The sequence below is a fragment of the Melanostigma gelatinosum genome (assembly GCF_949748355.1).
Source record: "Melanostigma gelatinosum genome assembly, chromosome: 5".
Lineage (NCBI taxonomy): Eukaryota > Metazoa > Chordata > Actinopteri > Perciformes > Zoarcidae > Melanostigma > Melanostigma gelatinosum.
In genome coordinates this window covers 15,813,131-15,831,898 of record NC_136638.1, presented here as the reverse complement: position 1 = coordinate 15,831,898, position 18,768 = coordinate 15,813,131, and the positions used below count along the sequence as shown (strand labels likewise).

General features: G+C 42.8%; 1 protein-coding gene across 1 annotated transcript in view; it reads left to right on the top strand.

The window, feature by feature from the left end:
- spock1 (SPARC (osteonectin), cwcv and kazal like domains proteoglycan 1) overlaps positions 1 to 18,768 on the top strand; it is a gene marked incomplete at its 5' end in the record, with an annotated part of 56,843 nt that overhangs the window by 15,731 nt on the left and 22,344 nt on the right. The window contains one exon of the mRNA XM_079269177.1: positions 2,712 to 2,792. Within this exon, the coding sequence (XP_079125303.1) occupies positions 2,712 to 2,792 (81 nt within the window). The remainder of the gene's footprint in view (positions 1 to 2,711; positions 2,793 to 18,768) is intronic.

Below are 18,768 nucleotides of genomic sequence, written 5' to 3'. Positions count from 1 at the left end.
TGGCAGTAGCATCCGCAAACAAAAGCCTTGAAAACCTGGAGCTTCCAAATTGCCAATCAGCCTGATTAGACGTGACATTGTGTTTTCCCAGCAGAGTGTTCGTCGTTGTATATTTGATCAGCTATTTCTCCAACTGACTGAGCCTCGGCCTCTGTGAAGATATGCTGTCTGTCTGCTCCCATCCCTCTTCGGCCCATCTTTAATCTCCCCAAACTCTGTCACTTCTTCTTAATATATGCTCATATATACCATCTTTGATCTGCGCCTGGAGACGCTACAAGAATTAGATAGAGGGAAACTAATAAGAAAAGAGACAGATAGGGCAACAAACAACAGTGCGCACCTCAGGTCTGTGAATTAAATGGAGTGTGAGCTGGGGCAAGAACAAATATCTCATTTCAGTCTAATGTGCTAAGGGTTTGTAGTTCCCTCCCCAGGCGTTCTTGAAACATTGTTTACCGCTCTGATTTTAATGGCTTGTTGGCCACATCATAAAAAGGAACTCAATATCCACGACCCTCAGCTCAGCTCTTATCTTGCTCTTTCAGAGGGGTGAGCGCTCGCAGTGTGGAGTCTTAACACATAAATGGGACTATCAGCTGAAACGCACACGTACACGCTACAGTGATTCCGGGTGAATGCAGTGAATTAACCAGTCACACACACGGATGGTAATCAATGATACCTGGAGCCTGCTGAGACGCACCCGGAAGGTAGTACACACAATCACACCGAGAGTATTGTTAATTTAATGAACAGATGAAAGCAATCACATCAGCAGAGCAGTTCAATTTCTGTTTAGGATGCAAAATAAGAATTGGTTTGGAAGAATAGGCCCTGAGGAACTAGTGCCGAGATAAATGGTGATTAATAAAGGGTAAACGTTAGCAGATGGAGCCACAGTGAGTCGAGTGGATTGTTGCTGCCCTGCACTTCCAGTTTAGAAAGACAGAGCCAAAACCAACAACAAACTCAAAATGAACCCGCAAATCAATGGACTGCAGTGTTGTGAACAGTGCTGAACAGGCTGTTATGAAGGCGAGAGACACACAACAGTAGATCACATAGAGGGAAGCTATGTGCGTGTTTGTATGACTGTTTTCATTCATGCCCTTTGTGCCCCGTAGACAACAGAGCCTCCTGTGATCATCATAAATTAGGATAAATAAACTTCAGAGGATGTGAGTTGACAGCCGCTGGTAGCGATCCTAGCACAAGTCCTCAGGCTAAATGCCAGCTTGTGAAAGTGACGGTGGCCTCGAGGGAGGAGACACAAAGATGTACAAGGCCTAGAGAGCACTTGAGAGAGATTGCCTGCACAGAGGGTAACTCAAGAGATAAGAAAGGCATCCAATAATGAGGAGGAGAAAGGTCTGGCAAAGATGATCAAGAGGGAAGAGTGGAAGAATAATGAATAGAGGGCGTATTGGAAAAAAAAAGTTCACTTTTACCTCCACACACATACATCTCTGTAATTTTGCCCATCCATAAAGGCAAAGTGCATCGCAACGTTTAAAAAAGAAAAAAATTCTCTAATATGAGAGCACTATATAAGCAGGCTGCCATCATTATGAAAACACCTGAGTTGAAATCATTAACCCTATACACCAACTTCCCACCAATCTTCAGCAATAAAAACGGCAAGGCAATGATTATTAGCCAATGAGAGGCAGAGTAGGGCAGGTGGATGAATAAGGCAATAAGAGGGCACTCAACATTTCCAACAAACTCTTGCACACTTATTGCTAGGGTGCCATTGGTTGAGCTACTGCGTGCCAATGGTGGCATGCCTGTCAAAGGTTGCTTACCCCTGTTAAATATGAATACAGGACACGGATGTGTTTGGGAGTTAATCATCGCAGGGTATTAATGGCACAGCCTACGGACAGACATGACAAACTCCCTGTACCTCAGTGTTTGGCTGCCGTGCTCCCGCCCTGAGGTTGTGCCACCACTGGCCTGCTTCCATAGTGGATGTTGTACTGCAGTGTGTGTGTAAGGGGGAGGATGGATTAGTGTTTTTGTATTAAGATGGATAGGTGCATTACTGTGCTTCCCCTTGGCTGATTCTACTTGTTTTTACGCTCCTCAGTGATGCTGCCATGATTATTCCTTCCAGACGAGAAAAATAATGTTTGTGTCACTTTGCAGCACCGCCAAGCCCGTCTTTCAGGGTATTAAAAGCATCATATCAAAACGAATTGGGAATTGGGGACCTGAGTTCGATGAGAAAAGTGCATGTCTCTGCATTAAGTAGGCGTACAGAGCTGGATGAGGCGATTAGCTTAGCTTGGCTCTCACCAAAGTTCAAAACTAAGCTAGCAGCTCCAAACCATAGTAATGAACTTTATCTCTTTTATTTAATCTGTACAAAAACAGTAACCTAACAACTTGAGGTTTTTAGAGCTGTGACATTTAACTATTTATTGGCTTATAACAGCCAAGCGCAGTGGCCAACAGAGACGTTACATCATAGTCTTCACATTAGTGTTAGTCTACGGATTAAACAAAAGGGATGTAACCTGTTCCCCTTCCTTCCAGTATTTATACTGAGCTAAGTTGGCTCCTGACTCCAGATATCAATGCACAGAGATATCATTGGTATCTATCTTCTAACACAAATAAGTCTTTTTCACAAATGTTTAACTATTATTTTAAGCATGTATTAACTATTCTAATCATGGCGGGGTTTTTTTCATGTCTTTCTTTAGAGGGAGAGGCTGAACCTGGCAGATATGGAGACCCGGGAACTAAAGCTCCCTCTAGCTCAGCCAAGAAGACAGTCCAGGATGGTGAGTTCGGCAACATAGTCTCATTTATTTCGGATATCCATGTGTTGTTGGGCTATCTCAGTGCTGATGCAGGTCTATTTTGTCCTATAATAGTGAGAGTCGGATCATTGCAGATTACCAGGTTTAATGAGAAAGAAATACTCTTATAGTCGGTCATTGATGTTTCACAACAGAATGCTGCATTAATTTACACTGAGTTTAAATTATTCTGCGCTGCCGTCTCAGCTGCAGATCCTATAAAAACAGTGGATACAATACAGCAGTGTTTAGCACAATTAGTTATCCACGCTGTCTCAGGTTGTGTGCAGAGATGACACTGAGAGAGATAACCAAGCTCGCAGCTCGTGGTCTGAACCAGATGGAGCATGGCGAATGCACACAGCATGATCAAAGGTAGCCCCGTCAGTAACATGCAGCTATTTCCAGGGTTAGCTTGAGTACGAACACCATGGTCTGTCAGTGCAGGCTAGCACAAATATTGTAATTTGAGATTCAGCAAGTGAGCACTGATGTACTCGAGTAAAGATGTCTCTCTTCAGAACACAGCAGAATACCTGTCACTTCTGGTGTTTGTGCAGCTTAGCAGACTTTAACAACTTAAGAACTCTGCAGTATATGGAAGATGTATGCAGTTAACTTACCTACATTCAGTTTTTGTCTTCTATTTTTGTACTCGCTATAAGAGTACAGAATATTTATGCATGTGGGCATCATATTTGTATATATACAGCACCGCATATATTTAGGTTGTTTTTTTCAGTATTTAGCCTGACTAATCGATCTACTGTGATTCATAATTAGCCGAATAACATAATTTACTAAAAGGTGATATGAAATGGATGAATTAATCCCTCCCCCGTGTAATCTGTGTCACGGTGGAAAACACAAGACTGATTGAACACGGCTCTCGTGTCGACTTACCTGAACGCCGTTGAACGTTCGTGAATCCTGGTTGAAGCCACAACAAGGCTCCAGACTGCTGCTGAAATCAGTTGATGAGTTGACAAATGGAAAACTAAATGCGGAACCAATTGGTAAATCAAATGCAAATTAGAAATGCGACGGATGCAGACATTGTGTTCTGTTCGTTAGCTAATTACAAAACCAATTACACATGTTTTGATCCAATTCAATGGGAGATAAGCTGCATGGTAGCATACAGTAATCCACAGTATCAAAGCCTATGAATCTACAAAAAGAGCCGCAGCCATATTGTGCTGCTGTGAGATTCAGCCTGAATAAATAGCGTCTCTTTCCCTGAGCCTCTTCGTGTACTGGAGTCAGTTCAAACACAGATGTTGTGGTCTGGGGTGAAGGTTTTTGTTATTTACAAGTTTCTGTATTCGATCACGTGTGGTATCATTTCACTCTCCGCTCTTCTCTAGTATGTGGTGTGGTGTAGGAGTCCTGTTCGGGGCATAATGTGTTCAGATCAGCACAAAGCCTGTCAAGAAAGAGGAGCTTGAAAAGGGTTTTTAAACTAGATCAAATTAATATCGTCTGGTCTTTCTCCTATTTGTCACACTTTAGGTAAAAGCGTGATTCTAATGGACATGCAGAGCTTTGGTTTGGCATATTTTTTTTTGTATGATTTATATCGTGAATATGAGAGGATAATAACAGGAGAGGAGAGTAGATGGAGGTACAGTGGAAGAGATACAAGGCTCTGATACTCATTCTCATGCATGATCTCTCTCTCACACACGCACACACACACACACACACACCCTTCAGCTTCAGATTAATGAATGCCTCAGTCTAGGACAGAGAAAAAACATTTAATTATCTCTGACACTGAAGGTGAGACAAGAGGCCAGACCTGTCACCACCTGTGTGTGTGTTTGTGCGTGTGTGTGTGTGTGTGTGTGTGTGTGTGTGTGTGTGTGTGTGTGTGTGTGTGTGTGTGTGTCTGAAAAGACAGAGGAAAAAGAGGAAGAGACAGTGTCAATGAGACAAAGAACCAGGCTGTGTGTCAAGCGTCTGGTCTTTCAGTGTAACCTCTCCTGAATTTGACTAAAGGTCAAACTGATACAAACTCCTTCTCTGGCAGCAACACATGGTCAGTTATGAAAGAAAGAAAGAAAATAGACCACTAGACATTGCACAAGTGCAAAATAAAAATCATGAATGAATAAAATAAAACCTTTTCCTCCTGCACAGCTGCACGCCATTCACTTCTAACCCTGACATTAACAACTAGACAAAAATCCAGTAGCTCTAATCGATTGGAGGAAGGTAGCAGGAAGAGGTGAAGATGCTGGTGAGTTCTTAGATCAGTCAGAGGCAAACACACACACACACACACACACACACACACAGTTAGTGTGTGTGTGTGGGGGGGGGATGTTGCCTCCAAACAAGCCTATTTCATGCATATTATATTTTACTTTTGCTCACTCCGTTTTCCGCAATGATGATTAGAATTATAAACACACTTTAATCGGAACAGTTTATGTACTATTTTTTTTAAACTGTAACAACGAGGAGCTTCCACCTGAAATGAATGCTCTATTACGTACACATGCACCTTTGCTCCTTTGCTCTGAAGCTGTCTTCAAAGGCTTTTTGAGTATGTACTTTTATGCTGTTCCGTTACAAATGCTATGCTGCCAGCATCAGTTTCACACACATGCTCTGTCTTCGGGCTCTTCACAATCAAGTGTGTGTGTGTGTGCAAATGTGCTGTTGTGTGTACAATGGTTGTGTGGCAGTGATGAATATTCATTGTAGGCGACAGTCAATAGTCTTTCTCCTTCTCCGGATATTTTCCTCCCGTTTTTTCGCCACTGCAGCTTCTTCTCTGACATTCAAACCGATACAGCCTGTTTATCTTCTCTATTTCAGTTCCATCCACAATAATATGATTTTCTCATGTTTTCAAGAATTCCTTTTATGGCTGGTGAACCCGTTCTATCACTCCCCGAGGCCCTCTCTGTGCTTTCATCCTTCCATCATTCCACGCTGTCATCCATCGCTTCAGTGCCTCTCGTAGGCCAAATAGTCAGACCCAGAGGAACGATCACAAAGCAGAGAGTGAAGGGGTTTTATTTCCTCCTGATCTGTTTGTCTTTCTGTTCTCTCCCTCTCTTTCTCCATCTCTTGTTTTCTCATTGTAGCCCCCCAGCTGAAAGAGAAGAAACACCTTTTTAATTAGTTCATCAAAGCCTGAAAGAGATGCTGATTTTTCAAATAACAGCCAGGGATCGGTCCTCTGTGAATGATTGTTGAAGCTCTTTTTTATTTTATTTAAAACGTGTTTATTTTACTTGCTATTAGAAACAGTGGCTGGGGAGCGCAATGGAGCACAGTGACGATAAAGGAGCACACACACCCATACACACAGATTACGAAAAACACCCCGTTGACCCATGTCCAGCTCAGCAGCAATTCATTTGAGGTCACCCTCTTCTCTCAGGACAGAGTTTGTTGGTGATGTGGTCTGTTCTATTGGACTCTGACTATCTTTATTATCCAATCACTGCATTCCATTCTGGCCTCCGTCCAGTATTAGAGGACACAGGAAGAGTTTTATCTTACCCTTCTCTTCTCTGGACACTTTTCTCATCAGGAACATTAAGGATGGAAGAAAGAGGGAGAACAATTCTATTCTTGAGGAGACAAAAAGAGTGGTTGAGTCGGGCAATTTGCTGTCAACTTTAATTGTCATAAAATGTTACAGCTTCTAGTATAAAGTGCATTGCTGCAATAAAATGGCTGGGAGTTATGTGCAGGGTTGGATCGTACAGGAATGTTTTATGCTTTAGACTATAAACCGACAGAAGTGCAACTTGACTTAATGAATAACAGTTCAACAATACAGCAACACTGACACTCTAATGCAATTAAAAGTGATTCAGTTACTGTAGATTGGTTCTACATTTTCCCTTTGAAGGAAGGAATCGAACCATGACCTTGTGGATTGCAAAGTAATGCACGCTGAAATTCCCCCACGGTGCGATTGTACGATTGTAATTTAATCACAAAAATACAACTTTCAGTCTTCGCTACAACTTTCCTCAGGAGTCAAAGGGACGAGAAACACTTTGTTGGACGTACAGTCTAACACGTGTTGAAAAACTACACATGATGGGTATTACTATTTTGCGAAACTGTCAGGTCAAGATGTAAATCAGCCAATCTGCCATGAAAAATTATTTTCATGCCAAAATCAACGATCCATTGTTTGAAAGCTTGACATCTGCACAAGTCAAATAACTGCTGCATCAGAACTAACTCAACTGAATAACATTATTGTAACAGTACGTTTCCAGCTCTCCTCTGGCTGGCCGTGTTTGCTCTGTGGCTCCCTGAGCTGTGGACTTGAAGGGATGGAGGGGGAGAGGAAAAGGATGGAAGTCAACGAACCTACTTCATCCACAGTTAGGGAAATGGAGGTACAATAGAGCAAGAGCAGCAGTGTCACTGTGGTAATGGCAGGAAGGCAGAGCGAGGGCAGAATGATGTTTATTGTAACACAGCCAAACGCACAGAGGAACAAAGCTACGATTGCTGAGACATGGTGAGGAGAGCTGGTGAGACTTTTATTAAAACCATATACCTTCACATGTCCCTTTACATCCCTTACAGATACACACTGTATATGGACATCATTTCACATGAGCTTAATGAAAATGACTTTGTTCTTCATGTTTAGCTAGATACATTTGTTTTTCCTAAGAAGCAGCACCACTTTCGATTTCAGCGGGGAATATATCTTCTTTTATGTTCTTGCTGTACTCGCTGAGCATGAGCTACCAACCATGAAGTACATTGATCCCCCCCCCCCCCCCACTGTATATAAAAGCAGATCTGACCAGATGGTAGCTGGAATGATGCTGTTGCAGCAACAGCAGCACTTTCAAAGCCTGCTGCAACCCAGCAGTGAAACAGCCACGAGGCGTCCATGTCAACAGATTCTTTTAAAAGCCTGATTGTAAAACTCTCACAAGGCTGCACTGCACAATATCAGTCCTTTGTCAAAAACTACAGATTCTTTGAGAGCTTCATCAACACTTACAGGCAAACATTCACATAGACACATTTACTGGTCTATTTAGACTTTTACTTTACTTTTAAAAAGTAAAAGGGCTTAGCAGTTTCATCAGTCGACGGTGGTTACACTAATTGGTAGTGGTGACACACATTTCCTCCTTTATCACCTACCAATTCCAACGCACTGCGTCTCTACAGTTTCTCTGTTAAGCAGTGTCTGATGAAGAATCATAATATTTACTTCACGCACACACACATACACACACACACACACACACACACACACATACAAATCCTTCACACTTGTACATTTGGCAACATCTTATCAGCAACAGACAAGCTTGTTCATTTGCAAGGTAAAAATGTGGGTTTGAGTGTGAAAATGTGTTTTACTTGGCACTTTGGAATGAATGGATATGCAATAGGCGTGTTAAGTTGTATTGCTCATGATTATTGTCTTATTCACACACACACATAAACACGGATGAGAATAATGTCATACTTAAGATAAGAAAGAAGGGAGGGGAACAAAAAGAGGTGAGCGACTGGTCTCGAGGAAAGTGAAAGAGAGGTGGCAAGAGTGTGCTGCAGTGCTTCTGCATTACAATTGATTGGCTGGTTTATCCGGCAATGCTGCTCACTCAAGCTTTAAATAGATGGATAAAACTCTCTTTTACCCGACACTCTTCCATTCGCCTCTCTTCCCTGCCTCCTCCTCCCCCTCTTCATCCTGTCATTTTCTCTTTTCCTCTCCTCATTTCTTCTCCTTTCTCTTATTTTCGCTCCTTTCTTTTCCTCTCCTCCCATCTCGTCATAGATGCCTTACATTTTTCAAATCACGTCGGCTGAAAACGATTTTACATTCAGAGGGGCATTGTCTCTTTTTGCTGTTGATGAGAACGTATCTGTGTAATCATCTACATGTGGTGCTTTCTGTACTTCTGTGTGTAGGTGCACAAACTCACTTGCTCATTTGTATGTGTGTGTGTCTGATTTCCAATTTGTCTGTGAGCGGAGGTCACGCGCTAATCCTAAATTGTCCTCCAGTCCTGTTAACCAGATACGAGCCTCCTTTTTCCTCGACGCCTCCTCTCCGCTCTCCCTTCATCTCTCATTTCCTCGCGGTGATAAAGTCATTTTGCAGCGAAGTGAAATAAGATGAATTTCCTGCAGCACTGATAGATGGAGGTGAGGACATGGCCCGAATAAGCGGGCGATAGAAACACACAGATCAGACAGCCATCGGGAGGAAGGTTGACAGATCATCTCTCGGCATTCTGGAGAATATGAGAGGGCACGCGGGCTTGTAATGCGTTTTTGTATCTGTGTGTGTGTGTGTTTTAAAAAAGTGTAAGGAAACAAGTGTGTTGCTCAGTTATGACAGATGTGGAAAGTGCGCTTCCCATGAGACTATCTAACAGTCACCATCTTTATTGTGTGTGTTCATAAAGATAAAGAAAGCTCTCCCATGTGCATCGACAGCTCCAGATATTTTCAAAGTTATGTACGTTAAGAGCTGATATGTGTCGGTGTTCGTTCATTCTTCGATGGTTGTTGAGATTACAGCCTTTCTGCAAGTGGAGACAAAAGAGCTGCCATCGTGCATGACTCTCTCTCTGATTTAACGCTGATAAACCAGCATGTAAACTGCAGCGCAGTGTGTGATCAGGTCAGAAACTAGTTGATGTTCACAGCAGACACCAGCTGTGGCTCAAACACAAGCCATTACGCCTCTAATGGAGACAAGGCCACTGTCATTATATAACGTTAGTAGTGTTGTGAAAAAAAATGTTGTTGTTGTCTTTCACACTTAGAGCAGGTTTAAGAATGAAACAGAAGCTCTCAGAGGCGTATAGTTAAATCAAAAGCAATAGATTTATTTATCAACAGAGGAGTTATTCAGCCCAGCTATCAAAAACAAGCCTGGGTGCTAATGGATGAACTTCGCAGAGATTCACCATGAGACACGCTTAAACACATCAGCGTGAAACTTAATATAGGGGTTCCACCCCTTGCTACACATTGGCCAAAGTCAAAGATGCAGGCGTGGCACGTTTGTACGTTATGACACCTGGTTGGAAGCCGTGAATGTCCATTCACCTTGGCCCCTCCCAATAGGCGTTGGTTTCCATCAGTGTGAGTGAGGAGTTCCATGCGAGAGGTCCTAAGAAGGAGTGTGTGAAGAAGCCGGGCTCAGCTGGGGCGGTGGCCCTCGCTTGAATCTCACTGTCTATTGTGTCTTCCTTATCTTCTCTAAAGATGGCTGCCTGTTCCTTGTGTCGCAGTTAAATAAGTAACCTTTCACCTGCTTCTCTCTGGCCTTGCTGTGTTGTGAGCACTGTATAAGTGATTAATAGAGCTGTATATAAACTAATGGTTATTAAAACTACAAATATGCTAGTGATTAATTAAACTGTATATAAGTCAATTGCTACTTAAAGCTGCATATAAGCTAGCTGTTAATTAAACTGTATATAAGCTAGTTGCTACTTAAAGCTGCATATGAACTAGCTGCTGATTAAGCTGTATATAAGCTAATTTTCTCAACAAATCCCTCTCTTGACGTCTGAAGGACGTCACTTTCTTTACCTTTCCTGCCCTGTTCACACGCTGGTGTCTGCCTCTGCCTCTCCTGACCCTACCAGGCTGTTCTGCTCTTCCCATACTGGGTAAGCTCCATAAGGAGGGGGTGGTAATGGTTCCTTGGAGAGGGCAGTGGTGATAGGACGGCCAACCAAAGAACGAATACAGGGTATTATACAACATTCACATGAGACCAATATTGCAATGAACACACCCGCTGACACTGCTATTGACAAGATCAGGTGCTTCCATTTTCCAAACATGTTTTCCATCCAATCTCCAAATGGATCGTTCACACCTGATGCTTCCTGCATTTCGTTTGACAGTGCCCTCAGACTATTCAGTGCTTTTGTGACTGAACCGTCCGGCGCAGTATTGTTGGGGATGTTAGTGCAACACAGATCTCCAAACATTGAGCAAAAGCTCCAAAGCCATTTTGTTTTGCATAGAAATCAAAGAAGTTGGGGCCAGCTGCTCAGCCAGACCCTCTATTGCATCCCTAGTATGATTAGCCAAACGAAGAACATTGTAATGCACATAATTGATACGATCAACATTTTTATTCACAGTTATCCATGGAATAATACTTGCGATACTCTCAAAACCTACTGCAATTTGATATACCAATTTGTATTGATTAGGCACTCCTCTGGTTCACTCCGATTGTATCTATGTAGGTTGGACCTTTGTCCAGACTGACTATCCTACTGCAGTTGCGTTATCAATTGGTGGAAATATGGATGCCAGAGTCATGCAATTTGATGGAGTAGCCATTTTAGTCATATTTGTCATGCATGCGTATCCTGTTGGGTCAGATTCAGGATATAGTGGTGCTGGTTCGGTGAACCTAGCTGGTCTAGCTGCAGCACAAGCTACACAGCTACTCATTTTGTTTTTTATAGCATTATCAACAATTCAATTTAACCAAACATTGTCGTTTCCATGTCCTGTAGCTAATTGGATCACCTGTTGGTGGTTGCTGAAAAGTCAAATTACAAATTACAAAACAAATTATGCATTTTGCGTCAGATTACCTCGGACCTCTGCTAGAGGTCTGGACGGCTCAGATGCTGGGGCACAGTGTGACAGGTGGTGCCAAGGTGCTCCTGCTTTACCTATGACTTGGACCGAGTGTGAAGTAACCTCCTTCACTTCGTACGGCCCTGTCCACCTGGGGTCAGTCCACTTTTCTTATGAACTTTGACCCTGACCCAGTCACCCTCTCGGATGAGATTTTTACCTTTTCCTGGTCAGCTGCACTGGTTCGCTGGACCTGTTTGGAGAGAGCCTCCGTGAGAATGATTAATGCAGTCACATATGCCTTCATTTCAACTTGCTGCACATCTATGTATATGTACATCTATGTATCTATGTATATATATGTATATGACTACCGTCTCTTGGAGGACCAGGCATTTGCCTCCCTGTCATTAACTCATGTGGTGAAAGATGCGTCTTATTTCCTTGTGCGCTCCTCACTGCCATTAGAGCTAATGGTAAAATTTGAACCCATGTCAGCTTTGATGCTACACATGTCTTCGCTATTTTTAGATTTTAGCGTCTGATTTGCCCTCTCTACCAGTCCTTGTGACTGTGAATGATACACTGATCCAGATCTACTTCCTGCAAATGCTTATTACTGAAATGTGAACCATTATCGGAGTATCAGCTCTGTCTGCAGCCACTTCACTACTGTCTGTTCGTCTTCTCTTTTAGTTGGGATTGCCTCCACCCACTTTGAGAATCTGTCCACCATTACCAAGATGAGTAAAGTCCATGCTGATGTCTTGGAAGCAGGCTGATGGTACAGGATAAGAGCCCATAGGTGTTTTGTACGGGTTTTTCACATTCTGATCTCTGGTTCCTGTGTGGCTGTTTTCAGAACCATCTGTTTTGGTCTGTATCCTCTTCTTCGCCACATGGGCCCATCAACGTGAGCTGCTCCATGTGCGTAAGCAGAATCTGTGAAGATGTTTACTGATTTTCCTTCTGCTATTATTAAGGCTTGTATGAGCGCTTCGACTTCTGCTAGCTGCGCAGATGTTGGTTGAGGTAGGATACCTGATGCTACTGTTGTGTGTTTTAGATCTTCGAATTGTCTCACCACAGCGTAGGATGCTGTGTTTCCTTCATCTCCTTTGTAGCAACCTTCTTCCTGTTTCATAGACAATATGTGCTTTTGTGCATTCTTTTTGAATTTTCGATTTTCTTGCAGCTCCGAATGTGAATTTCTTTGCTTAGGAGGATTCTTTGATGAGTCTCTTTCTATGCAGCTCCTTCTCTTTTCGATTTTCTTGCAGCTCCAAACGTGAATTTTTCTTAGGAGGATTCTTTGATGAGTCTCTTTCTCCCCCTTTTTCTGATACAAAACTGCATTAACATCCCTCTTTTTTGTTCAGAAACATCTCGGTGGAAAAGGGAGTTAATAGTCAATTCTTGAAGTGCCGATGCATGTGACAGAGTCTATGTGAGAATGGTGAACACATCTTCTGTTTCTTGTGTTCAAACTAAAGGGGCTGAGGTGTTTCATGATGGAGGATGCTTTGTCTGTGGGCTGTGGGCTGTGGGTTGTAACTGGATATGACGCAGGTATTGTGGCTAATAGTTGCAGCAGTGTCGCTGTTGTTGCCAGACATGTGAAAGATATTGCTTTTCAGCTTGATTCTGGCTTCTTGGATGCTGATTGCCTGTCTCTCTCTGATAATTTCCTCTTCTTCCACGTGGTGAGCCTGATTGTTGTTGTTGACCACGCGTGGGGCAGTCTCGTGCGCAGTGTCCTGGTTTTCCACAGTTGTAGCAGTAGAAATTTCTTCCGTGCTGCTTCTTTTTCTTTTTAGCAGGCTTAGGAGCCACGTCAAGCTTTGCCAGCTGTATTGACACTTTTAGTGCTTCGAGCTCCATATCTGTTCTTTCCACAGCAGCTCTGTATTCTTCATAAGTGTGTTCTTCGCTTAGTTGTTGCAGCTCCTCTTCAGTGAGAGAATAGTTCAGCAGTTCTCCATCCCAAATGTCTTTATCTTTCCATCTCTTTATCATTCTTTTGTACGCTTGTTGGTCCACCGGCCAATGTTTGATTCTTCCATTCATCCTGCTCTGTTCCTGGACTGCATTCTCCAAGTTGCACAGATAAGAGCTCACTTTTGCTGACATGACTTCCTCCTCTGCAATGTGTTCAATAAAAAAGTCTGAAATCAGTATTCCCAAATGTCCACCAGATGGAGCCAAAGCTCCTGTCCACTGCTCCTGTTGCAGTTCTTGGAGTGGCCACAGTTTTTTCTTCCCAGGTTGTGAAGTGCCAGCAGAGGGAGCCAAACCTCCTCTCATGCCTTCAATTGACATGTTTGCTCTCTGAACTCACACTGGCCCTCGTTCACAACCTTGCTTTCTCTGGAATGTGTGTGTGTGAAATGATGATCTATTTTATTATTAACACTTAGGGTGAAGAAGACGAAAACAGTAATGTTCTAAACATATTTCGAAGTCTCTGTGTGGATAGATAAGCAGAACACTCTGTTCCTGCGTTAAGATGGCAGTTTTCTGCCCTAATCTGATGGTTTTTTTAGCGAGCAGATACTTTCAGGGTCACTGATCTTTATTCCTGTCGTACGAAAGGATGACGGAGTGCTCCTCTCGGCGTTTTAAACCTTCATACAGTGACCTCACAACTCCGCAATATAGCTTTACAAGTATAACGCATATTATTTAACAGTGTATGAATATATTTTATTTATAACTCCCCCTTTATACCCCTGCTAGGTGTGAACGTCTATGTTTTAATTACACATGCAATGGATGTAACTAAATGTTTTATAAGGCCTCTAGTGTGCACCAAGCCCCCACCTTTTTAATTGTCTTCTCTCTGTCCTTGCAGCGGACACAATCTAAGGCCGCACTGTTCTTTCTTATCAGGAAAGCTTTTTCCTCCCTTATTTTCCCACCAGCGTTTGTCTGACTAAATGAATGGATGCTTTGTTACAGCATTTTAAATTTTCTGACTCCCTAATTTTAGCATCTGTCTGGCTGAATATAGTGGCTGCTGTGTTTCCGCATTAGACTTTGCTAACAGTCCCTGGGGAACCCAATTTTCCAATAAATCAGTAGTTTTTTAACTACGCCAGTAAAACTGACACTTATATTAACCCTCAGCTGTCTCTCAGCATATTCTAGTGATTTATGTGTGTGTGTGAGTGCAACGTCTGTGTCTAATGCGTGTTTTTTCTGCTCAACTGACCATCAACTTTGAAATCACACACGAACATCTGCAGCACCACAACTCAAAACCTCAGCATATGATGTGATAAGCACACGAACATCTGAAACAACTCGACTGTAGCTTTCAGCTCTCTCTCTCTCATATGTACGCTTCAAACATTCACTTTCATTCAAACAAAATTGCAACACACTGCCATTTTTGAAATGCGCAGAGATCACCAATGCGGTAAAGGAATATCTTTAGAAATACAGTCAAACAAATAAACAAAAGTTAAAACGTACAGCTCAGCAATAGCTCTCTGTAGGCAACTAATAAACACAGTTAAAACATGCTCTTGTGTCTCTGAAGGCAAAGCATAAACCCAAGCTCAAAACGTACACTGCCATTCTCTGAAGTAAAATCATAAACACAAATTAAAACAGGCACTGCCATTTTCTGAAGTTAAATAAGTCACAAGCGCGCTGTCTTCAAAGGAGATGGACAGCTCTTTTTCTCAAACTAAGCAAACTGCTTCTCAGCAAACAAACACAGTACAAAATGATAAACACCAATTAAAACCACATCTGAAGTGCGCACAATTCACAAATACGGTCTAGAATGTAATTAATACCTTTACAAATGCAGTGAAACAATGAACACACATTAGAACATACACGGCTGTCTCTTTAAATATAAATCAGTCACAAGCGCAGCCCTCGGATGAGCTGAACTGCTCTTTTTTACACACTCATCGCATTCCAACAGCAAGTTTCTTTTTCTCAACCTCATCAAACAGACTGTGTACCGCTGACCTCTTGATCACGATACAAATGAAAAACTGCTCTTCTAGCAAACAATCAGTCAAATTATAAAGGATTCTTTCCCTATCGTACACATATCAAAGAAAACAGCGCTATTTTAATGCATCACAGCGACCGCTGCGTATCATAAAACACAAGTACAATATCTGCTTTGGCTGGGCCGCGATCACGGCTCTTCCGCGTGGAAGTCCGCGGTGCTACCAACCACACCACCAACACAATACATCAAACAACACAATTTTAATACACTTTAAGTAACCTAGGACTCTGCGGGTCCTTTTCGCTTTAGGTTACTTTATTACACAACGTCCGTTATCAACGACACATCAATTAACGTAAATTTTGTGCTCTCGCCCAGAAACTCCGTCGAGGATTCTCTAAGCAGAGATATCATGGTTTTCCACTAAGCGCCACACACAAATCTAGATCCGGAGATTTGATGATCTCAATAAGGTAATTTTCTCTTGGTCCGCTATCAATGATACATCGGCTAACTTAAAACTTGTGCTCCCATGCAGAAACTTTCTAAGAGTTACTCTAAGCAGAGTTAACTTGGTTTTTACACCACACGTAACACACTCGATGTCTTGATACGAATATTTCACGGTCAATTCTCTCAATACAATTTACCAATGACATCAATAACATATACATATATCCCGTCATATTATACAATTTCTTCGTCATTCACACATATGTACAAGCACGCATATGTACAAAAAACCCCAAATGCTGGGCTGAACAACCCTGCTGCTGTGTTTTTAATCTTTACAATACTTTTATGACTACGCAATACTTACAGTTCGGACAGTCGGATCTAATTTAGTTCATGTCTATAATACAATATGCAGACTTCAGTTAAATAGGCGTCTGCTCACCTTGAGATGTGCCGGCACAATCAGACTGTCTCCCGAACTGCAAGCTCGCTCCGATGGCAATTATCGGTTCCCAGCCTCAGGGGGAGAGATGCGCCGTTATCTGGAATCACAAATAGAGAGGTCTGTTAACATTCCAACCCGAAGCTCCGTATCATATGTATCACGTCGGGGTCACCAAATTGTTGTGAAAAAAAATGTTGTTGTTGTCTTTCACACTTAGAGCAGGTTTAAGAATGAAACAGAAGCTCTCAGAGGCGTATAGTTAAATCAAAAGCAATAGATTTATTTATCAACAGAGGAGTTATTCAGCCCAGCTATCAAAAACAAGCCTGGGTGCTAATGGATGAACTTCGCAGAGATTCACCATGAGACACGCTTAAACACATCAGCGTGAAACTTAATATAGGGGTTCCACCCCTTGCTACACATTGGCCAAAGTCAAAGATGCAGGCGTGGCACGTTTGTACGTTATGACACCTGGTTGGAAGCCGTGAATGTCCATTCACCTTGGCCCCTCCCAATAGGCGTTGGTTTCCATCAGTGTGAGTGAGGAGTTCCATGCGAGAGGTCCTAAGAAGGAGTGTGTGAAGAAGCCGGGCTCAGCTGGGGCGGTGGCCCTCGCTTGAATCTCACTGTCTATTGTGTCTTCCTTATCTTCTCTAAAGATGGCTGCCTGTTCCTTGTGTCGCAGTTAAATAAGTAACCTTTCACCTGCTTCTCTCTGGCCTTGCTGTGTTGTGAGCACTGTATAAGTGATTAATAGAGCTGTATATAAACTAATGGTTATTAAAACTACAAATATGCTAGTGATTAATTAAACTGTATATAAGTCAATTGCTACTTAAAGCTGCATATAAGCTAGCTGTTAATTAAACTGTATATAAGCTAGTTGCTACTTAAAGCTGCATATGAACTAGCTGCTGATTAAGCTGTATATAAGCTAATTTTCTCAACAGTAGCCACGTGCTAATGACTTGTACGTGACGCATGGCTTTGATCCGTACACTCTGTGCTCAGTCCTAATTAACTTTGGATTTGAAATCGTTTTCAGTTCGTTCACTGTGGTGACAGGATGTGGTCTCTGTCTGTGACTTAATACCCACTGTGTCTTCGATCTCTTACATCAGTCTTTCCTTTCCTCCGTCTGTGAGAGCCAAGAGTCGGGGCCGACATAGTCGCAAGAGCCGGCTTCAACCCTCTCGTCATCTGCAACTTCCCTTACCCCCCCACCCGCCCATAGCGCGGGGAAGGTTGTCTGTTCCTTCTCTGCTCTCTCTGTGGAGCAGCCACACAGCTGACCTTTCTCAGCTTATTTCTTCATTCTTATCCTCCCTGTGTTCACAGGCTTCACAAAATCCCCGTGCACAAAGCATTTCATACTCCCGTCCCTTCCCTCAGCTGTACAAATCAATACGGCCTCTGCTCCTCCCAATATTTCTCAGTCAACACAGCAACCCAAGAGCCCCACCCAACAACCCAAGGGGCCCCACCACAGGCTAACCAAGGGGCCCCACCACAGGCTAACCAAGGGGCCCCACCACAGGCTAACCAAGGGGCCCCACCACAGGCTCTTTCTCGCCTCCTCCTTCATGTCCTATTCGTCTATACTTTTTCACCCCTCTCCCCAATGCCTCCCCGATCCTTCCCTGGTACCCAAATGTTTTTGACATCACCATTCATACATCTGACTCTCTCATACAGTGTGCTACATTCCATACATGTTGTTGTGAGACTCACCGCACTCTTTCTTACCAAAACAGGATCAATACTTCACAACACCATTCCAGCCATTTCTTCCGCATTGGCGCAGCTTCCACAGCAGCCAGACTGGGTATCTCAGCTCAAACCGCTCAAGTCGTTGGTCATTGGTCATCTCAGGTCTACTGCTCCTACATTCATCCAACAATCTCAATAAAGTCTGTCAAGCTCATGCTCACCTCAGCTCTATTTAGGTCTGTTGATTCTTTTTAATCTCCTAAACTCCTGAGATGGATGTCCCTCAGTGAGTGTCCTCTTCTTCTGCAATAGATCTGTCCATGACTGACCAAAGTGGTCAACTTCCTCCTCCTTCCCCTCACATCCATTCTTCCATCCTCAACACCTGATACCATTTTATTAAACCCACATAGTTATGGTGTGGTCCTTGATGGTGAAATGAAAGCTCTCGTCTCTCTCTTTTACTGCCATTGTCTTTTTCACCTCTTCCGCTTTTTTTTCTTTTTTCTTTTGTCTGTCAAATGGAAGCTGGTTTGTGCTGTTAGCCTAGTGTGAAATGACACAATGCTCCGAGTCAATGAGCTGCTTTGATCTTTTGTCACCCTGGATACCAGCCAGCTGTGCTTAGCTGCCACGGCAATATTGTCAATGTGGAGATTGATTTGGAAAAAGATGGGGTTGACGCTCAGAGAAAATAGTTCTCATTAGGAAGCTCACACTGCGGAAAACTCAAACGTTTACTTCATACCTATTACCATTCTTCTTCTCCATCTTTTTCTCCAACTCATTATTGT